The sequence below is a fragment of the Bufo gargarizans genome, chromosome 2 (genome assembly GCF_014858855.1).
Source record: "Bufo gargarizans isolate SCDJY-AF-19 chromosome 2, ASM1485885v1, whole genome shotgun sequence".
Taxonomy (NCBI): domain Eukaryota; kingdom Metazoa; phylum Chordata; class Amphibia; order Anura; family Bufonidae; genus Bufo; species Bufo gargarizans.
The window spans coordinates 567,245,105-567,268,655 of record NC_058081.1 but is presented as its reverse complement, the minus strand read 5'-3'; the positions used below and the strand labels follow the sequence as shown (position 1 = coordinate 567,268,655).

General features: G+C 46.4%; 1 protein-coding gene across 2 annotated transcripts; it reads left to right on the top strand.

Annotated features, from left to right (window-relative positions):
* Positions 1-11,851: 11,851 nt before the first annotated feature.
* Positions 11,852-17,178, top strand: LOC122928640 (protein phosphatase 1 regulatory subunit 15A-like). 2 transcript variants are annotated; one of them, XM_044281680.1, is made up of 3 exons: positions 11,852-12,118; positions 13,440-14,517; positions 15,691-17,178. In XM_044281680.1, the coding sequence occupies exons 2-3, from the start codon at positions 13,441-13,443 to the stop codon at positions 15,898-15,900; spliced, it is 1,287 nt and encodes a 428-aa protein (XP_044137615.1). In that variant the 5' UTR covers positions 11,852-12,118; position 13,440; the 3' UTR covers positions 15,901-17,178. The 2 variants fall into 2 exon arrangements, with proteins under 2 accessions (XP_044137615.1, XP_044137614.1); XM_044281679.1 differs by having other exon boundaries at positions 13,435-14,517.
* The last annotated feature ends 6,373 nt before the right edge of the window (positions 17,179-23,551 follow it).

The window sequence follows — 23,551 nt, the reverse complement described above, 5'->3', positions numbered from 1 at the left end:
CAAATCCACCTGAACTCTGATTTAAATAATCACTGATTACATGAGCTTAAGATAACATGTCATTTCCAGTTTTCCCGAATACAAATGAATAAAATCACAAAATGTTCTCATAGATAAAAATTGATATATTCAAAACTTACAGCGATAAATTTAGAAATTATAGATCCGACTCTGGGCTCGCTGAGCGGCCTCCAAATGCTCCCCGACAAGAGGCAAAACGGTCTCTATACGCTGTTGCATCTTGGTAACATATTCAAGGATGCTTTTATGCGGAGTGGGTTGTTGTTCCCACGCCTCTTTCGCTACGTCCAACAAGCCACGAGGATGTCTGCCATACCATATAGCAATTCGAAGGGCAAGAACCCAGTAGAGGCCTGGGGCACCTCTCGCACTGCGAACATGATAGGCCAGAAGAAGGTCCCAATTCTTTCTATCTTTGGACACCACCCTTTTTAACATGGTTTTTAGAGTTTTGTTAAACCTTTCAACTTGTCCGTCCGTTTGTGGATGGTACATGGACGTCCGTAACTGTTTAATACGCAGCAGCTTACAGCGTTCCCTCATGACTCTGGACATAAAAGGGGTCCCCTGGTCAGTCAAGACCTCTTTAGGTAGCCCCACTAGAGAGAACATCTCCATTAGCTCTTTAGCTACAAGTTTCGCCGATGTATGTCTCAGTGGCACTGCCACCGGGTACCGAGTGGCGTAATCAAGGACAACCAAGATGTGTTGGTGTCCCCTAGCGGACTTCGGTACTGGGCCTACTAGGTCTATAGCGATTCGCTCAAACAGTATCCTTGATGATCGGGAGAGGTACCAAGGGACTGCGAAAAATGTGCTGGGGGCTAGTTGCCTGGCAGCTCGGGCAAGACTTACACAGCTCGTCTACCTCTTTAAACACACTGGGCCAGTAAAACCATTGTAGTATCCGGTCCTGTGTTTTCTGCATTCCCAGATGACCCCCGAGAACATGCTGGTGGGCTAACTCTAAGGCCCCTTTCACACGGGCGAGTATTCCGTGCGGATGCGATGCGTGAGTTCAACGCATTGCACCCGCACTGAATCCGGACCCATTCATTTCTATGGGGCTGTTCACATGAGCGGTGATTTTCACGCATCACTTATGCGTTGCGTGAAAATCGCAGCATGTTCTATATTCTGCGTTTTTCACGTAACGCAGGCCCCATAGAAATGAATGGGGTTGCGTGAAAATCGCAAGCATCCGCAAGCAAGTGCTGATGCGGTGCGATTTTCATGCACGGTTGCTAGGAGACGATCGGGATGGAGACCTGATCACTATTATTTTCCCTTATAACATAGTTATAAGGGAAAATAACATTCTGAATACAGAATGTATAGTAAAATAGCGCTGGAGGGGTTAAAAAAAATAAAAAATTATTTAACTCACCTTAGTCCACTTGATCGCGAAGCCCGGCATCGCCTTCTGTCTCCTTTGTTGAATAGGACCTGTGGTGAGCATTACAGGTAAAGGACCTTTGATTATGTCACTCCGGTCATCACATGGTATGTCACATGATCGTTTACCATGGTGAATCACCATGGTAAAAGATCATGTGACGTACCATGTGATGACCGGAGTGAGGTCATCAAAGGTCCTGTTGCTGTAATTAATGCTCACCACAGGTCCTATTTAACAAAGGAGACAGAAGGCGATGCCGGGCTTCGCAAACAAGTGGACTAAGGTGAGTTAAATAATTGTTAATTTTTTTTAACCCCTCCAGCGCCATCTTACTATACATTCTGTATTCAGAATGTATTATTTTCCCTTATAACTATGTTATAAGGGAAAATAATACGTGATCAGGTCTCCATCCCGATCGTCTCCTAGCAACCGTGCGTGAAAATCGCACCGCATCAGCACTTGCTTGCGGATGCTTGCGATTTGCACGCAACCCCATTCATTTCTATGGGGCCTGCGTTACGTGAAAAACGCAGAATATAGAACATGCTGCGATTTTCAAGCAACGCATAAGTGATGCGTGAAAATCACCGCTCATGTGAACAGCCCCATAGAAATGAATGGGGTTTTTTTCACGCGAGTGCAAAACGCAATAAAATGTTTTGCACCTGCGCAGAAAAATTGCGGCTGTTCCTGCAAAGTACCCGCCTCTTATCCGGGCCAAAAATATGACGCCCGTGTGAAAGAGGCCTGAATTGAGGTCTGCCAGCTACTGCCCCGGCGACAAGTCCTCCATGTCTCTCACCATTACACTTAGCGGGGTTGCTTCCCCCTCTTCCACCGACGTGGTGGTCACCCCTACCGCTGGCCCTTCGGACTTAGGTTCCCAGGGTTCTGGTCTCCCCCCGAGTCCAACTGAGCCTCCGCTGGAGTGTCTCCCACCTCCACCTAGCACAGGTGGTTCAGAGACGGAAGCCATAGTTCGTATCCATGGGTTCCCCCTGATGTGGACAGTCAGCTCAAACATGGCCAGGCTCCCGACACCACCAGCAGATTATAGGAGCGGGGGCCACAGGGGTTACATCCCAGGCGGGTTTGGTGGGCACCAGTTGCTGGGTCCAGGGTGGAGAGTTACAGGATTTGACTGCCCCCCTCCCAAACAAACCCCCTTGTAAGTTCTGGGTAGCCTCATAGTGCTCCACCAGGTTGACCATCTCCAGCGCATTACCTGGAGAGACCTGGCAAATCCATTGCTGGAGAGGGGGTAGCAGAGCCCTCCAGAACCTGTCTGCTAACAACCGATCCAGCATAGCATTGGGGCTCAGCACATCAGGTTGTAGCCACTTTTGCAACAGGTTGAGCAAGTTGTAATACTGGGATTTCATGGGCTCAGCTAGGTTGAACTCCCACTGATGCACTTGCTGGGCCCGAAGCAGCACATTCACCCCCAATCTGGCCAAAATCTCACCCTTTACCTTTGGGTAGTTGGCCGCTTGATCGTCCGGCAAGTCAAAATGCACCCGCTGTGACTCTGAAAAGGAGCGACACCCGCTGTGTCAGAAAAGGAGCGACAACCTCAACCGACAGGTCTTGGGCAGATTTTCCCTGGTGGCCACTTTCTCATACATCGCCAGGTAGGTCTCAACGTCATCTGCGGGGGTCATTTTAGGGATCGCTGCATGGACTGCTTTCCAGGCATCGTGGACACTTGGGGTTGCTCCTGCTGTTTGCAAAGCCATCACATCTTGTAGCAGCAACTGGTTGGTCTCTAGCTGCTTATTAGCCCCGCTTTGCTGCAGGTTGGTCTCTTGCTGCTGCAGATTAGCCTCCACGAGGGCCTTCAAAAAAGCCTTCATTTTGTCACGTGACACAGGTTTAAATCTAGCAGGTTTGATAAAGAAAATACACCAGTGTGCAAATCAAAAATATTTCGTCGATCACGCCAGCCTCACTGTGCTTGCCCGCTCCAAGCCACCAATTGTAGGGATTTGCTCTGGTAGACAGGGTAAGCGGTCACAGTACAGAGGCAAGAACACGGTAGTAAAGCAAAAAGTTCAGTGTTTATTCACACCAAAGGAAAAAAGTAACACAAACGCTTTGCAGAGTCCTGGTGTTAATTCACACTGCACAAAGTCCACAGAACAAAGATGTCACCTGGCAGGCTGATTTGTCCCCAGCAGGCTTTAGGGCGCCTGATTCCCAGCAGTGTCACTCCAGCACGGTACCAAATGTTTAGGTCCCAAAACCGAGCCTGACCAAGCTCCACTGTCAAATGATGATACATTCCACATCCAGCTGAGCTGCTGGCTGGGTTTTTAAACCCAGCCCAAAACCTGGCCTGGACGTGGGGAACAGCCACCCACCCTGCTCTTTGGCTGCTCCCAATAAGAACTGGCCCAGATTGGCTTTACAGCCACACTAGGTAAAACAGTGTTAGCGAGCACTAGCTGCCGCTGACACACAAAATTACCGATTCTTATCTCACCAAGGCCAGGAACTTCGGTGACACGTACCTTCCGTCAATGACGGACCCTTGCGCCTTCCTACAGTAATATATATATATATACATATACACACATACATATACACACACAGGCATGGGATTCAACCGGTTCGCTCCGGTTCTACAGATCCGGTTGTTAAAATTACAGCCGGATCGGAGAACCGGCTGAATCCCGAGCAGGAACGCCGTTCCCTTTCAGGGGAAAAAGGACCAGGAAGCGGTGAAGGCTTTGTACTCACCGCTTCCTGGTCCTCTGGAAGTAACGCACTTGAAGTTAAAATATACCATCGGATTGGAGAAAACTCCTATGGTATATTTTAAATCTGAGGCATTCCCATTGTGATGGGGATGCCCGGACGCAGTGCTGCATCATTGGTGGGCAGTGTGCCGCCCTTCCCAGTATTAAAAATCATTGTTGGGCAGTGTGTGCCCTCCCCCCCCTCCCCGGTAATCATTGGTGGGCAGTGTGCCCTCCCCCCGCCCTTCCCAGTATTAGAAATCATTGGTGGGCAGTGCGCCCCCCCATCATTGGTGGCAGCGGCAGTTCCAATCGGAGTCCCGATCGGAACTGCCGCTGCCATCAATGATGAGGGGGGCCTCGGGGCACACTGCCCACCAATGATTTTTAATACTGGGAAGGGAGGGGGGAGGGCACACTGCCCACCAATGATTAATGGGGATGGGGGGGAAGGGCACACTGCCCACCAATGATTTTTTTAATACTGGGGAGGGGAAGGGGGAAGGCGCACTGCCCACCAATGATTTTAATACCTGGGAGGGTGCACTGGGGGCCGGTGGAGAGGTTACTGGGGGCTGCTATAAGGCATGGGGCTCTTATCTGACGTCTGATTTGGGGGTCATTCATATTGGGGTCTGAGCTGAGGTGTTATCTGAGGTCTTAGTGGGGTCTTATTAAGATTGGGGATCTTATTGGGGCTGTTAGCTGAGGTCTGATTAACATTGGGGGTCTGATTGGTGGTCTGACCAGAGGTATAATGAAAAATATTTTTTTTCCCGAAGCAGCTTGGAGAAAAAAGGCCTCACAGTCTTCCACACTCCTTCTGCCCGGCCAAGCCAGCCAGCACCCCTGAGGCCAAGCCAGCCAGCACCCCTGAATCTTCAGAACTGTAAGTAAATTTATATAAGGGGAGCTTATAATATCAAAGACGAATTATGTCTGAACAGACATATAGCGCAAATTCCATTTTTTGTTTACATTTTATGTTGCACTGAATTTTCTGCAAAATATATATTTTATTTTTGGGGGTTAAGGGGGTCGGGGTGGCAGTGGATCTTGGGTGAGTTCCCACACTTTTTTCCCAGGACTTGACCCCTGCTCATCTCCCTACATTCATCTGTATCACCATCCTCAGGACAGCGATGCAGATGAACACTGCAGCAGGGCAGGGTTCATCTGGCCAGCAGCCTATCAGAGGCCGATGCAGGCGGCGCGATGACGTAATCGCGCCGCCTAAACCGTACAGCGCGGGACACAGGCCAGAAGAGGCCTGCATTGCATCGCTGACAGGGTGGAGGTAAGTGGGGGTTTTTGTAGTTTTTTTTTTTTGCTTTTCTGTGGCAAGACTGGGGTCATTGTTTGCACAAATGCAACATTATGGGAGTATCTGCTGGCTGCATGGCTAACACATGGGGTTATCTACTGGGGGCATTGCTGGCACAAAGGGGACACTATGGGGGCATCTACTAGGGGCATTGCTGGCACATGGGGACACTATTGGGGGCATCTACTGGGGACATTGTTGGCACATGGGGACACTATGGGGGCATCTACTGGCACGTCATTGGGGACACTATCAGGGTATCTACTGGGGGCATTGCTGGCATATGGGTGACACTGAGGGCATCTACTGGGGACATCTACTGGCACATCATTGGGGACACTATGGGGGGCATCTACTGGGGACATTGCTGGCACATATGGACACTATGGGGGCATTGCTGGCACATGGGGGGCATCTACTGAGGCATTGGTAGCACATAGGGAACACTATGGGGCATCTTATACTTGCACATTATGGGGACACTATGGTGTTGGAGGGGAGGAAGAACACTATGGGGGCATATTATATAGGCACACTATGGGGGCACTTAGAAGGGGCATTTATACTAGCACAATATGGGGGACACTATGGGGAAAAGGAGAGGCGCACTATGTTAACATTTACAAGGCGCATTATATAGGGATGTTTTATACTTCACACATTATGGAGGCACTATGGGGACATTAGCTCAACTGAGGGAATTTTTTGTACTGGCACACAGAACGGGAGCGTTTTTGAACTAGTGCACATTATTATTACTATTGAAGGTGGCAGGTAAGTTGTTAAGAAGGTATGAGGATGATGGAAAAGTAGGAACCTAAGATGTCTTTTGTCAAACTGCAGAGAAAAGAGATGGGTGAAAAATCATCATGGCGGTCTGCTCTCAAAGGAGAAGATGAAGAAAGAGAAGGTCTGCGTCAGAGGAGAAGTCACTTGATATAAGAGGTATGTGGTGCTGTATTCTGGATAGCACACAATATAATATGTATGCAAAATGTATATGGTGTAGGTAAATCTACTGTAAGTGTAGCCTAGGGGTCATTTATATACTGTATGGTATATATGATTATGTGAATGTAGTGTCTATATAGTCTGTTTATGCATGCATACCTCCCAACCATCCCAGATCTGGCATAACTATGTATTGCGTGTGGGGCACAATGGAGATTAAGCAGGGTTGGTACATGTACAGATAGACATTGGGAGGAATTAGAGGTGTGGGCCAGCGCTGGAAAAAAAAAAAACTTCAACATTGATAGCTAAGGGCCCTTTCACACTTGCGTTGTGCGGATCCGGCGTGTACTCCACTTGCCGGAATTACACGCCGAATCCGGAAAAACGCAAGTGTACTGAAAGCATTTGAAGACGGAGCCGTCTTCAAAATGCGTTCAGTGTTACTATGGCACCCAGGATGCTATTAATGTCGGGGGCAGGGGAGTGGTATACTTACAGTCCGTGTGGCTCCCGGGGCGCTCCAGAATGACGTCAGAGCGCCCCGTGCGCATGGATGACGTGTTCCATGTGATCACGTGATCCATTCGCTTGGGGCGCCCTGATGTCACTCTGGAGCACCCGGGGAGCCGCACGGACGGTAAGTATGCTGCTCCCCCGCTCCCCACTACACTTTACCATGGCTGCCAGGACTTTAGCGTCCCGGCAGCCATGGTAACCACTCTAAAAAAGCAAAACGTCGGATCCGGCAATGCGCCGAAACGACGTTTAGCTTAAGGCCGGATCCGGATCAATGCCTTTCAATGGGCATTAATTCTGGATCCGGCCTTGCGGCAAGTCTTCAGGATTTTTGTCCGGAGCAAAAAGCGCAGCATGCTGCGGTATTTTCTCCGGCCAAAAAACGTTCCGTTCCGGAACTGAAGACATCCTGAATGGATTTCTCTCCATTCAGAATGCATTAGGATAAAACTGATCAGGATTCTTCCGGCATAGAGCCCCGACGACGGAACTCTATGCCGGATCCGGACAACGCAAGTGTGAAAGGGCCCTTAGCTCCTTAGGCTTTATAAATGTTTTGTGGTATATGTGTGTTGTGTATACATGGGGTATTTATGTGTATGTGTGTTGCATATATATGGCTTATGTATATGTAAACATGTGTCGTGATGCCGCGTATTTGCCGTTGAGTAGGGAACCTGTTCTTAAAAATTTGAATAGCTTGAGAAAGACCGCAACAAGCGGTTGAAACGTCGCTACTTGACACTGGGTGAATAAACCACAGGTGTTCTTTGATCTTATTGGAGTGTGCTGCGTCTTCATCTTCCATTTTTTATATATATATGTAACAGTCAAGTACACACACACACACAGGGGAGGATAGTGACCACTGCGCTGCACCCTCACCCCTGCCTACTTGCCTCACGAGTTCTGATGACAGGGGACAACTGGACGGCAGTCCCTAACTTAGGATACGTGCGGGAAGGACAGACAAGACAAATAACGGATAGTGAACGGACCGGGTCAAAACCAAGAGGACAACGCAGTACAGAGGGATAAGCAAAGAATGGTCAGGAGAAGCCGGGGTCATAAATACCAGGAGAGTCGAGAAGTACCAAAGGAGCCCGCAAAGAATAGTCAGGTGGAAGCCGAGGTCAATATACCAGGAAGGATGCGCAGTACAGGAGGAGCAGGCAAAGGATCATCAGCGAACAGGATCAGGATCAGGATCGTACACAGGTATCCAACAACTGCCAGGAACCTAAATTAATAGGCAACCTGTGGCCAGCAGGCTGCCTGTATTTATAGTGGGGAGTGGGGGTCATGTGACGTGGCCAGCATCACATGATCGACAGACCGACCAGTCGAGCACCGAGTGATCAGCTCGGCGCTCAAGGCAGACCTAGGAGCAGGGAGCCTCCCAGCTAGCAATGCCGCCCTGGGAACGAGGTGAAACACAGATCCTCGCTCCCGAAGCTAAGCAGCAGGTCTGAGGCTGATGGGAGACCGAGTGCGCCTTCGGCACCCCGTTACAATATATATATATATATATATGTACACAGAGCAGTGTATTGATGTGAGGTATACAAGGTATAATACTGTAGATGCAGTATTATGACCACAGAAATATGTGGTCAGTTATAAATTATGGTCACTGTGTACATGAGGTAGTGGTCACTGTAACTGTCTTAAGTATAATACATGAGTGAGCAAGAGTAAAAACATGGCTTGGGGGGGTGTTAAATGATGAGAAGTGGAGAACCTCCTCTTACCACTCCATTCCAGTCTGTATGGATCAATGCAGAGCTGATTGTGATCTAATACTTGCTGTTAGTGGTTGAAGGACCTGTGATGATGTCACCACAGGTCCTGGCAGATGTACCTTTCCAACCAAGGAACTACACCATTTTTGGTGCAGTTAATATGCTAGATCCTGCAGGAAATGTGATGTTGAATATGATGTCATCACAGGTCCTGGCAGATGCGCTGTTCTAACCTAGGAACTACACTTTACACTGGCAGTTCCCTTACAGGACCTGTGATGACATAATCAAAGGTCCTTTAAATTTAGAAAGATAGACAGGAGCAATTAGGGGACGGGGCCTCTCCACAGCGGGCCCCTTTTCCTCGCAGGCCCCATAGCAGCTGTGTGGTCTGCCTATATGGTAGGTATGCCACTGGCACTAACCTGAACGAAATGGCGGTTTATAATGTCACACACTGAACACAGGAGGGAAGGGAAACAGTAACTGGGCCTGGAAACTAGGGATGAAACAGGTCACCTCATAGACAACCCTAATCCAGGCCCTGACTATCTATCAATATAAATAGACCTTGAAGGTAGGAATATTTAAAAGCAGTATACCTAGGCCCTGATTTCCCTATAAGGCCCTGGAATAAGTATAGGACCAGAGACAACCCATTCCTCCCCAGATTGACGAATGGAAGTCTCTGTCTCAGGCCCAGATACAACAACAGGGAATATAACAAATACAAACAAACGTGACACTTAAAGGGGTTCTGGATAGTGATGTCATGACTAGTATCAACTGGCCTGGGCGCGGCTAAGCTCTGTTCACTTGAATGGCGCTTAGCCGTGCCCAGGTCAGTTGATACTAGTCGTGACGTCACTGGGCCTGCAGTAAACAGTGAGAAGGTTGCGCCCTCGTGGATCGGCAGGGGTCCCGGGTGTCGGACCCTGCCGATCAGATGCTGATGATCTATCCAGAGGATAGATCAGTTTAAACAAACTGCAGAACCCCTTTAACTTCTGTAGAGATGGAAGAACAGGAACACCAGAGAGTATCTCACACCAGCTTAGCCAAACCCAAATGACGCTATCTACCACATCGTCAGAATGGTGGGGTGAGACTATAAAGGGTAGAAGTGATGACCACTGAGCAACAGCTGAGTAAAGGGAAGTGGTCATTAACACTATCAACACTGAATCAAGAGAAATCAAGGAGGCGTTAGATTCCTCCATGCTCAGCCAATCTCCTTGATTTCCTGACATCAGTCACCTGGGGGACTGTGACAGGTACTGTGGCTTTCTGTTATAGAGGTATTGTATCTGCCACTGTTATGGGGGACTGTGGCTTTCTATTATGGAGGTGTATCTACCACAGTTATGGGGAGACTGTGGCTTTCTGTTATGGAGGTGTTGTATTTGCTGCGGTTATGGGGGTACTGTGGCTTTCTGTTATGGAGGTGTTGTATCTGCTGGGGTTATGGGGGTACTGTGTTTTCTGTTATGGATGTGTATATCTGCCACTGTTATGGAAGTACTGTGGCTTTCTGTTATGGAGGTGTTGGGGGTACGGTGGCTTTCTATTATAGAGGTATTGTATTTGCCACTGTTATGGGGGACTGTGGCTTTCTCTTATGGAGGTGTATCTACCACAGTTATGGGGAGACTGTGGCTTTCTGTTATGGAGGTGTTGTATTTGCTGCGGTTATGGGGGTACTGTGGCTTTCTGTTATGGAGGTGTTGTATCTGCTGGGGTTATGGGGATACTGTGTTTTCTGTTATGGATGTGTATATCTGCCACTGTTATGGAAGTACTGTGGCTTTCTGTTATGGAGGTGTTGGGGGTACGGTGGCTTTCTATTATAGAGGTATTGTATTTGCCACTGTTATGGGGGACTGTGTCTTTCTCTTACGGAGGTGTATCTACCACTGTTATGGGGGGACTGTGGCTTTCTGTTATGGAGGTATTGTACCTGCCGCTGTTATGGGGGACTGTGTCTTTCTCTTACGGAGTTGTATCTACCACTGTTATAGGGGGACTGTGGCTTTCTGTTATGGAGGTATTGTACCTGCTGATGTTATGGGGGTACTGTGGCTTTCTGTTATAGAGGTATTGTATCTGCCACTGTTATGGGGGACTGTGTCTTTCTCTTACGGAGTTGTATCTACCACTGTTATAGGGGGACTGTGGCTTTCTGTTATGGAGGTATTGTACCTGCCGATGTTATGGGGGTACTGTGGCTTTCTGTTATAGAGGTATTGTATCTGCCACTGTTATGGGGGACTGTGGCTTGCTCTTATGGAGGTGTATCTACTATTGTTATGGGGGGACTGTGGCTTTTTGTTATAGAGGTATTGTACCTGACGCTGTGGCTTTCTATTATAGAGGTATTGTATCTGCCACTGTTATGGGGGACTGTGGCTTGCTCTTATGGAGGTGTATCTACTATTGTTATGGGGGGACTGTGGCTTTTTGTTATAGAGGTATTGTACCTGACGCTGTGGCTTTCTGTTATAGAGGTGTTGTATCTGCCTGTTATAGAGGTGTTGTATCTGCCTGTTATAGAGGTGTTGTATCTGCCACTGTTAATGGAGGCTGGCGGCCCATTACAAGCAAATGGAGGAGGTAAGTTAGATTTTTTTGTGTGTGTTTTTTTACACTATTCCAGGTTAAATTGATTTGCTGACACAAAGCACAGGGAAATTCGTCTTCAAGGTGAATTGAATTTATCCTGAAATTCAGATCGAATTCCACTTTGTGGGATTCGATAGCTCATCTCTAATTAGGATGTACATTTCACTACAGATAACTGATTACAGCCGCCATATATGGCAGTAAACTTCCTCTTTACGCCTGGAATCTCCATTATCTCCTTTGTCATCATTTGGAAAGCACGAGACATCATTGAGTAATTTCTCGAGAATTCTTGTTGGACTTTCATGACGTCTTTGCTTCTCTATTCAGCGTGTGGAGATTAGTAGCCCCACCCCTACCCGTCTCTATAGCAACCAGTGTTTTCCACAGCTCCTTGAACGACAGGCGGAACGTCACGTACTTTCCTAAAGCACGGAGGCCACGCCTTCTTCACGCTGATTGGTGACGTGCTCTGACGCGCTCGCGTCCGATACCCTATATATAAACAGACTCTGGAGCGCCGTCGCCATTTCAATTCATACCCTATAACACAGCAGAAACATTAGAGAGCGAGCGCCCCGATGACCAGGGATGGCCTGTACCGATAGCTGTTTACTGGAGAGTAGTCACCGCTTCTCACCAATGTGCTGTGTGCTGAGCAAGAGACAAGTCGGAAGAGCTGAAGCGCGACCTGCTGTTTGCTTCCTCGGGTTTCACCGGAACATTCAGGAGCCCCCTGCCCAGGAGACCGCCTCTAACTTCTGCTGGAGCGCCGTGGTCACAGGCTGACCTCTTCTGATAGGTATGCCCAGTCCTTGTGTCACCTCAGGTCACCAGAACTTGCTGGCACCAGTAGTACGTCACCAGTCTGGAGCTGGCTGACCGGAAATGGCGATGTTGTAGTGGTTGATAGATATGTATTGCCTCATGTGTATGTATGTGTGTGTGTGTGTGTGTGTGTATATATATATAATATATATATTACACACACACAATTACCATGGGGGCATATGTGTGCTGATTGCTTTATTGCTTCATCTTTCTATGGTTACTTAAGGTATAGACTTTGGTTGCTAAGTTGCAGTGTCCCTTTAAGTGGTCTTTTGCCCGCCTAAAGATATATATTTTTGTCCTGGTGCCCATTGAGGTGATGACATAGCAGTCCATGTAATGTGAGGCTGTCTGGCATTTCCTTATGTAGTACATCATGTTCTAATCCTAGAAGCTGAGTTCTGATGTCATGTGGATGGGAGGGGGCTCAATGTAGTGATTAACTGGTAATGGTTAGGTTGATCCTTTTGTTTTTGAGGATAGATGATTGTGACCCAGTTGACACATCAGTCTAAGATCCAGATCATACATGCTTACTCACCTTGGGAATGATGGAGGCCAGACTGACGTGGTCTCACGTGACTGCATACCAAATGCTACTTGGGTATAGTCATAGATGTATTGTGTAACCTAATTACTGTGGGGTAACTGCTATGCAGTGCCCCCTCCTCCAAATGATCCGTTGTAGAAGAGGCAGATAAGAGCTTAGCAATGTTCTAAAGCCGCTTGGTCACTAGACTGTAATCCAGTAAAGAGAGCTCCTGGGTTCTTGAGGACACGGCCTGGAGTATTCCAGTGGACAAGGCTTCATGGACATAAGCAGATGGATTTTGTCGTCCCCAAAATACGATGACTGGCCGTGTGCAGCCTACACTTTCCTTGGTCCCCATTCTAGAAATGGCTATTGTCCTATTATCTGATTAGTGGACATCTTCTATAATTTACGGAACAGCAGGGTCCATGTGTGATCTGCCAAAAAGGCGGTTCAGACGTGGACCAAAATTAGTTGGGCCTAACACTGATTCCTCCTGTGCACCTGTTTGGTCATGCATCAGTGGGTGTTCAAACATTAGGAACCTCACAGATCACTAGAATGGGGGACCAAGAATACTAAGTCCATTGGTTGAGGAGGTGCTTCTAGTCTATACTATTCTATGGGAGGTTTGAAAATGACCAAGTGAGTGCTATATCTAGAAGTTTCCACCTGGTTATGTATGGTATCTTTGAAATGTTCTGTACATGCTCTGCAACCATATTGGTGTCTGACTCGCCTGTTTTTCTTTTTAGTACAGAATGGGATTTAATTACGTCGACTTCTGCTCCTACTGGAGAAATTTGACATCTCCTCTGACCTGTTGGCATAGAGGCACTGCCTTCCAGTTTGATATGAAAGATCATCCACAGGCTCCTGTTGTATTCACTGACCTGGGCACACACGTGGTCCTAGTCACAATGGCCACTAGGATGGTGCAGTCCATTATTTCACTGGGCAGGAACGTCCTGCAGAAGCGAGCTTTGTATTGGAAGATACATCCTCGCGCCTGTATGAAACAGGTTTTCCGAGCAGTCGTGTGGGTGTGCTGGAGTGTTGTCGACCTTTTCTTACCATTGTTGATGACTACTGTGTACGTCTACAAGGATCAGTCAAGGTTTAAGGACATGTGTAATACAGAGCAGCCCGTGAATACAGTCACTATAAAGTGTCACTGGGGAAGTCGGACTGAGCCAGCCAAAAAGATGATTGAAGAGTTGTGCAGTATAAAGATGGAGACCGTTCAAGAAGTTGCCAAGATGGAGGTGGATTGTAAACGCGAAAAGATGGAATCCACAGAGGTTCTTCTACCATCTTGTACCAATCCAGTCATCCTGTCCATGATCTGCATGCCCTTGGACTCCTCTGAGGAGTCTGAAGTGGACAGTATTGAAGAGCTGGAAGAAGATTGTTCCGAAGAAATGTCTGTGGACAGTGGTATGCAAGAGTCTTGGACTCCAAAGTCCAAGTGTGAAGAAGATGATGAAGAAAGTAATTGGTCTGATGAGGATTCCTGGGATGAAGAGAGTAATCCATCATGCAATGAAGATGAAGACTTGTGGGCATCTTTCTGTCACAGTGATGATCCATACAATCCTCTTTCTTTTGCTATGCCTACAAGAAGTCCTGAGATACCAAAGAAAGACACCCCCATCAAAAGTCTGGAAACGCCCCAGATTCTGGGTCATTTGGACCTGACCAAAACAGAGTGTGTGACTGTTTCTGAGAAGCCTAAGAGAAGACTGTGTAAGAAGCCTGTGTTGTCTGGATACAAGTCTTCTCACAAGTGCACGCCACTAAAGGAGTCACCTGATGAAAGCGACCAGTGCACTAAGAAAGTAAGTGGACAGAATCATCAAATTGATTTAAAATAAAACTTGTATGGTGCGCTATCTGCAAATGACCTGGCTTGGCGCAAGAGTAGTGTCCTCACTTCTTGGAGAGACTAATTGAGTCATATCCCTGGTGTGTTCCCATAATCCCCAGCAGCCTGCCATGTTAGAGCAAGGATATCTCTAGTTACTGAGTGTGGTCAGCCTCATCATTTTCATATTGTGCAAGACCTGTACGAACCTTTTTGATTTAGACCTTTTATGAAGTCTCTATGGCTACTTTCACACTTGTGGCAGTGATCTGGCAAGCAGAGTTTCGTCGCCGGAACTGGCTGCCGAAGCCAGCAAAACGTATGCCAACTGATGGCATTTGTCAGAAAAATACATTGAAATGCCGGAAAACTGATTTGGCACTAATGCATTCCTATGGGAAAAATGCAGGATCCGGCATTCAGGCAAGTCTTCAGTTTTTGTTTTTTTTGGCTGAAGATGACACCATAGCATGCTGCTGTATTATCTCCGTCCTGAAAAGTCAGAGACTGAAGTGAAGACATCCTGAACAGATTGCTCTCCATTCAGAATGCATGGGGATATGCCTGATCAGTTCTTTTCCGGTATTGAGCCCCTGTGACGGAACTCGGTGCCGGAAAAGAAAACTGCTAGTGTGAAAGTACCCTAATACAGATGCCCTTCCTTTGGTATCTGTTAAATGTATCTGCTAAGTGACAGGAACATGGTATAAACCAAGCTTTGCTGCAGATTTCACCCTGTTAATAGCAAACTGTGAAAATGTTATTGATAATCCAGTCTATAATCGGTGTTCTCTGGTTTCACCATGAGATAATTAAAGCAACAGCCTACCCAGGGACTTGTCTTAGTCAGCACTTGAAGGTCCCAGAATTTCATGTCATTGCATAAGGTCTCTAGTGAGGTCTGATGCCATCTTCTGAAACTGTCAGATCTATGGGAGTAGAACCGCCCACAGGAAGTCTGGGATTAGACTGTCATGGCAACAAGCGGCATGACTGCCGCATCATTGTTCAATGCTCATTAGTAACAATTTAATTGCAGTAATAATCACTTGTGATGGTGCTATTTATAGGGGTATACACTGTAGGGTTTGTCTGTTTTATTAGCTGTGGTAGAAATTGGTCTTATATTTAACCTCTTTTATTCCAGGTGCGCTTCTCGCCCAAAGTCACAGTCCACCCTATCATCACCTGGAGCTTTGCTCACAGAATGGCCCGGAAAGGCCCATGGGAAGAATATGCCCGGGATCGCAGCCGCTTCCAGAGACGGATTGCTGAGACAGAGGGCGCCATTAGCTTTTGTCTGGAGCCTCGTCACAGAGAAAAGATCTGGAGCAGATTACAAAACAAACAGAACTGAACTTCTTATCTCATGTTCTCTGCCATCTCTCTTCTGCACTCCTCCCACCAATGGGGGCATCTGCCCTTAATTTGCACTGGGTGCAGTTGGGAAGGTTTACTCGGCAGTGTTATTCCATTAGATATTTATTTCAGTGACTATTTGAAGGATTTTGTTACTTTAACACTCCATATTCATGAGCCATAAAGTGCATCACTGTTGTCTTCAAGGACATTTCATGGTGTTTAGTTGATGCTTTCCTGCCAAAGTTACTGAGCAAAAGACTATGTAAGGAACACAGGGTTAGTAATAGCTGTAGAAGTGGCCTCTCCATGAGCAACGACCCTACCTCACCCGGTTATGAGTTACTGGGAGTACACGAATATTGCCTTCTCAAATGGAGCCTGCTGCTTGGGACTTTGGTCAGATTTTCCAAACCATGACTGATCAGAGTGTACTTGCAAAGTAAAACATTGGGTGTAGGCTACCCTAATACTGCAACACGCTGCATTGGATGTAGCTTTTTAAGCTGTGCTCATAAAGTCCCAAAAACTGCAGCAAATAACCTCTGTATCTTGCTTTACCGACACTGTTCATGTGTAGACCACATGGCGGCTGTAACAGGTAAATGCAGACTTTACTGTATATCTTGTTAATTTGGGCATCTTGTCAGGCCATTAAGCCCATGAAATGATGACCTGCTGCTTAACCTGGCACAAAGCATGGTGGAGAGCCCAATAGTTCTGGCAGCATCACACATGCATGATTGTACTGCCTAAAGACCTGTTCACATGGTGGATTTTAACATTGCCAATGTGGTTTTTGCTGCGGTTCCCTGCTGGTAGACTAGCTTCATTGAATGAAGCTAAATCACAAGCGGACATCTGTCGCAGCTGCCAAAGTTGGCTGCCCGCACACTGCCAAGAAGGGACATGTCCCCTCTTGGCACGGTTGAATCTTCAAATCCCTGTCCTGTGAACTGCAGTGTTGCCTCCCATTGAAAACAATGAGGCAAAAACCATGTAACTGCCGGTGTACGTACCAGAATTCCGCTGGCAAATTTAGCAGTTTGGACTAGACACTCTGAAAGTCGCCTTCCCACTTTTCTATTCAATACACAACACGTAGTATTGACCGACTCTTGTGCAGTGCCCACTAGTGGGAAAGTTAATAACCAGTTTCTCAGCAGTTACAGTAAAGTTTTGTCATCCATGTGATTTTATTTTGTATTTATTGATCATTTTGTTAAAATTTTAACTTATTTGCTTTTAAAGTTAATAAATACATTTTATTTCTTTATTGCGTTGTCTAAAAAGCGCATATATATTTTTTCTTTGCTGAAGTCTCAAGATCTGTTGACATCAGTGATCTGTATTATTTTGGAAGACTTAAAGGGGTTGTCTCGTTATGGACAATGGGGGCATATCGCTAGGATATGCCCCCATTGTCTTATAGAAAGCCCCATAAGTGAAGGAGGGCGCACCCTCTATTAATTTTCTGTGGGGCCGGCGAAAATAGCCAGGTGCTGGCTCGGCTATTTCCATCGGCCCCATAGAAATGAATGGGAGCAAGGGCCACACATGCGCGGTACGCTGCCATTCACTTCTATGGGGGGCTGGCTTGGTGGCCGGACCGGAGCCCTCCAGCCTCCACCTTGCAGGGCTCGGTTCTTGATACAGGTGTGGGACCCGCACCTATAGGACAATGGGGGCATATCCTAGCAATATGCCTCCATTGTGCATGATGAGAACCCCTTTAAGAAATTTATGGTGGACTCACACCTGACAAATAGATCCATATGGTCAGCTAATGATGCATGGAAGCATGTGGCCCCACAATCAATACACACTATGAAAAGATTCAAACATCAGTATAATCCTCACTTTATTCATATTTTATAAAATATGTAAAAATAGATGTCACATGAGTCGCAACAAAATCTTGTGTGATTTTGTGAATAACTTGCTTCAGCTCATCGGAGCCCATACATTCGAATACTGTACAGAGACAAGTATTATCACAAATTTTTTAGCAAAGTGGCTTCGGATGTATCATGCGAAGTCGCTTCACTCATCTCTAGTTAAGGCTTTGTGAGTGTTCAGGCCTACCCAAATAAAACTTTCCACATTAGAGACCTAAAGTTTTTATTTCTAAGTGGGTTTCTGATTCCCCCCACCTATGGCCTTACGGTCGTGTGCAAGAGGCCTTATGTCCCGGAGCGGCAATGATGCTGTGCACGTTGGGCCATAAGATCATGTGTGGGGACAATAGTACTGTGGGCGGCCTGATGTGTGGTATCCTTTGTGCACGATCAATGCTGCTCCGGGACATATGGCCTGCTCTCAGACTCTCGCAGGGCATACGGCCATGTGCAAGGGCCCTGAGTATCATTTAGCCCAGGATGACCAACTTGCAGCTACAACTCCCACAATGCCCTACTGTAGGCTGTCCAAGCATGCTGGGAGTTGTAGTTTTGAAACAGCTGGAGGGCTGCAGGTTGGGCACCCCTGATTTGGAACCTGGAGATTGTGGAACCTATAATCTCCTCCTGATTCATAGGTTGGCTAAGCAGGTGTGGTCTCATACTGAAGTAATATCACGCTTCTCTGACTATATTGCTGAGACTCCCTTATAGTTTAACGCCAGTCTCTCGCATGTTGCAAGAATCAAACTATTGGGTCTCTAGTGTAAATCAGATGTTCAAGATAGACTCCATTATGACTGCTGGGGCATTGCAGAGGTCTTTTAATGACAATGATGAGATCTTTAGGTGCATTTGGTTTCACCATGTTATTCTTTCTGTTTCAATCCCCATTTTAGGCTACTTTCACACATGTTTTGTCCAGGTCCGTCATGGATCTGCACAGACAATACAAACGTCTGCATTAGGGATTGATTTTGTGAACTTTCAGGCCGATAGCTTATACCAATATTCTGTGCGTTTTCATTTTAGAAGAAAATAAATAAAATCCTACACAAATCTGCTGTTAAATGAACAGGTTTATTAACTTTTTTGTAAGTTTTTTGCATTGGTGATATGGGTAAAATGCAACAAATTGGACCACATTTATTTATTTTTATCTCAGTCAAAAGGTGGTAACTAACACGAAATATATACGATCACATATACAGTGTTAAACCTCATACTACATCATACACTCCTTAGGCCTCATGCACATGGCCGTTTTGGTGGCTCGAATGCGGACCTGTTCACTTCAATGGGGCAGCAAAAGATGCGGACAGCACTCTGTTCTGTGGCCCTGCAAAAAGTCATTCTTGTCTGTGCTTTGCAGACAAGAATAGGCAGTTATATTAAAAGCTGACTGTGCCGTTCTGCAAATTATGGAACACACGCGGACTGCAAAACACCACTGTCATGAGGCCTTATACATGCCTCATATTACACATACAGTGCTATATAATACCTTGCTCATAACTACATCATACATATACTATTATACATATACCTCATAGTATGTAATTGTAATGTGTATGAGAGGTATATCAGGGCTCGACAAGTCTCAGGCGCCAGGGCAATCAAATTTTGTCCTGGGTATTTGCCCCTGCTTGAAAATAGGCCCTGCATCATGCAGGAGTCCACGTCTACTAGGCCCACCCCAGACTACAGTGAAGAGGACCGCTACTGCCTCCTCATTGCGGCGTGTCTCCTTCTCAGAACTGTGGCGAGTGGCGGTACGATAGGGGGAGGCAGTTCCAGCAGTGTAATGATGGGGCTCCGATCGGTTACCATGGCAGCCAGGATGCTACTTAAGTCCTGGCTGCCATGTCCAGTTACTCTGCAGCAATATACTTACATCCGACGCTCCTTGTAACTAATCACATACCTGTGAGGTACAAGGAGGAGCGTCGGGCAGCAACAGCACATGAAATAATGCTGCTGAGTAACTGACCATGGTAACCGATCGGAACTGCCGCTGCCACCAGTGATGGGGAGGAGGGCGCACTGCCCCTCCAATGATTTTAATACCGGAGTTCTGTTCAGGGATGTTGCAGGCAGGCACACCCACATGCATAGTCTCTCCTGTACCCCTGTGATAGTTGGCACTGGCAACCGAAAGACATGGTGGACTCAGACTTCAGCGCATGCGATGTAAGCATTATCAGTAGTTTAGATGCAGATACCTTGCAAAAACAGGACTATCAGCCGACCCCTAGTCTGCATCTATTCTGAAGGGATCCGTTTGTATTATCTTTACCATAGACAAGACTGATCAGTCTTGAACACCATTGACAGTCTATGGAGGATGGATCCATTTTCTATTTTGCCAGTGAAAACCAATCTGTTCCCATTGACCTGCATTGTGTGGAAGGCCAGATCAGTTTCATCATACGGACACCAAGCAGCGTTTTGGTGTCCGCCTCCAGAGCGGAATGGAGACTGATGGGAGGCAAACTGATGCATTCTGAGCAGATCCTTCTCCATTCCAAATGCATTAGGGCAAAACTGATCTGTTTTGGACCGTTTGTGAGAGCCCTGAACTGATTTTGCAAACAGCCAGTGTAAAAGTAGACTTAGGCCTCCTGCACACGACCGTTGTGTGCACCCGTGGCCGTTTTCCGTTTTTTTTGCGGACCCATTGACTTTCAATGGGTCCGTAGAAAAATCGGAAACTGCACCGTTTGGCAGCCGCATCCGTGAGCCGTGTTTCCTGGCCGTGAAAAAAATAGGACCTGTCCTATTTTTTTCACGGCCAACGGTTCACGGGCCCATTCAAGTCAATGGGTCCGTGAAAATCACGGATGCACACAAGATTGTCATCCGTGTCCGTGATCCGTGTCCGTTTTTTCCTATCATTTCAATGGCAAACTTGACTTAGATTTTTTTTTCATTTTTCATGTCCGTGGATCCTCCAAAAATCACGGAAGAAAAACGATCACGGACCTGCGGACCGTGTAAAAAAACGTTCGTGTGCAGGAGGCCTTAGTCTGTATCCCTTGACAGGGGTTTTCCACTGTAAGGGCTCTTTCACACTTGTGTTCTTTTCTTCCGGCATAGAGTTCCGTCGTCGGGGCTCTATGCCAGAAGAATCCTGATCAGTTTTATCCTAATGCATTCTGAATGGAGAGAAATCCGTTCAGGATGCATCAGGATGTCTTCAGTTCCGGAACGTAACGTTTTTTGGCCGGAGAAAATACCGCAGCACACTTTTTGCTCCGGCAAAAAATCCTGAAGACTTGCCGCAAGGCCGGATCCGGAATTAATGCCCATTGAAAGGCATTAATCCGGATCCGGCCTTAAGCTAAACGTCGTTTCGGCGTATTGCCGGATCCGACGTTTAGCTTTTTCTGAATGGTTACCATGGCTGCCGGGACGCTAAAGTCCTGGCAGCCATTGTAAAGTGTAGTGGGGAGCACGGGCGCAGGGGAGCAGTATACTTACTGTCCAATCGGCTCCCGGGGCGCTTCAGAGTGACATCAGGGCGCCCCACACGCATGGATGACGTGATTACATGGCACATCATCCATGCGCATGGGGCGCTCTGACATCATTCTGGAGCACCGCACGGACTGTAAGTATACTGCTCCCCACTACTACTATGGCAACCAGGACTTTAATAGCGTCCTGGGTGCCATAGTAACACTGAACTCATTTTGAAGACTGATCAGTCTTCAAATGCTTTCAGTTCACTTGCGTTTTTCCAGATCCGGCGTGTAATTCCAGCAAATGGAGTACACGCCGGATCCGGACAACGCAAGTGTGAAAGAGCCCTACCTAGTCACATTTCTTACATGTTTTTTGTTTCTTCCAGTGTGTGTATATAACTGCCTGCAAGCAGCCATTTGTGATTTATTTGCCGATGCTGTTTTTTTTTTTTATGACACACCCTTGGTGAAGATTTAATGTACATTTGAAATAAAACAAGTTTAAAAAATAAATAAAAAGTATTTGACCTAGATGCCAAAACTTTCAGAACCCTAATTTTGTTGTTAAAAATCCAACCCAGTTAAGTGGTCCATATACAGTCAGGTCCATAAATATTGACAACACAATTCTAACATTTTTGGCTCTATACACCACAATGGTGGTGAAATGAAACAAACAAGATGTGCTTTAACTGCAGACTGTCAGCTTTAATTTGAGGGTATTTACATCCAAATCAGGTGAACGGTGTAGGAATTACAACAGCTGGCATATGTGCCTCCCACTTGTTAAAGGGCCAAAAGTAATGGGACAATTGGCTTCTCAGCTGTTCCATGGCCAGGTGTGTGTTATTCCCTCATTATCCCAATTACAATGAGCAGATAAAAGGTCCAGAGTTCATTTCAAGTGTGCTGTTTGCATTTGGAATCTGTTGCTGTCAACTCTCAAGATGAGATCCAAAGAGCGGTCACTATCAGTGAAGCAAGCCATCATTAGGCTGAAAAAACCAAGCAAACCCATCAGAGAGACAGCAAAAACATTAGGCTTGGCCAAAACAACTGTTTGAAACATTATTAAAAATAAGAAACGCACCGTTGAGCTCAGCAACACCAAAAGACCCGGAAGACCACGGAAAACTGGTGGATGACCGAAGACTTCTTTCCCTGGTGAAGAAAAACACCCTTCACAACAGTTGGCCAGATCAAGAACACTCTCCAGGAGGTAGGTGTATGTGTGTCAAAGTCAACAATCAAGAGAAGACTTCACCAGAGTGAATACAGAGGGTTCACCACAAGATGTAAACCATTGGTGAGCCTCAAAACCAGGAAGGCCAGATTAGAGAGTTTGCTAAACGACATCTAAAAAAAAGCCTTCACAGTTCTGGAACAACATCCTATGGACAGATGAGACCAAGAGCAACTTGTACCAGAGTGAAGAGAAGAGTATGGAGAAGGAAAGGAACTGCTCATGATCCTAAACATACCACCTCATCAGTAAAGCATGGTGGTGGTAGTGTCATGGCGTAGGCATGTATGGCTGCCAATGTAACTGGTTCTCTTGTATTTATTGATGATGTGACTGCTAACAAAAGCAGCAGGATGAATTCTGAAGTGTTTTGGGCAATATTATCTGCTCACATTCAGCCAAATGCTTAGAACTCATTGTACGGTGCTTCACAGTGCAGATGGACAATGACCCAAAGCATACTGCAAAAGCAAACAGTTTTTTTTAAAGGAAAGAAGTGGAATGTTATGCAATGGCCAAGTCAATCACCTGACCTGAATCCGATTGAGCATGCATTTCACTTGCTGAAGACAAAACTAAAGGGGAAAATGCCCCAAGAACAAGCAGGAACTGAAGACAGTTGCAGTAGAGGCCTGGCAGAGCATCACCAGGGATGAAACCCAGCGTCTGGTGAGGTCTATGCGTTCCAGACTTCAGGCTGTAATTGACTGTAAATGATTTGCAACCACGTATTAAAAAGTTAAAGTTTGATTTATGATTATTAATATGTCCCATTACTTTTGGTCCCTTAACAAGTGGGAGGCACATATGCAAACTGCTGTAATTCCTACACCGTTCACCTGATTTGGATGTAAATACCCTCAAATTAAAGCTGACAGTCTGCAGTTAAAGGGAACCTGTCACCTGGATTTTGGGTATAGAGCTGAGGACATGGGCTGCTAGATGGCAGCTAGCACATCCGCAATACCCAGTCCCCATAGCTCTGTTTTTTTTTTTATTGTGTTTAAAAAAAAAAAAAAAAAAAAAAAATTTAATACATATGCA

Coding starts and splice junctions, on each gene's coding strand:
- LOC122928640 (XM_044281680.1), top strand. CDS start 13,441: ATGGGATTTAATTACGTCGACTTCTGCTCCTACTGGAGAAATTTGACA. Junction 14,518..15,690: donor GCGACCAGTGCACTAAGAAA/GTAAGTGGACAG, acceptor CTTTTATTCCAG/GTGCGCTTCTCGCCCAAAGT.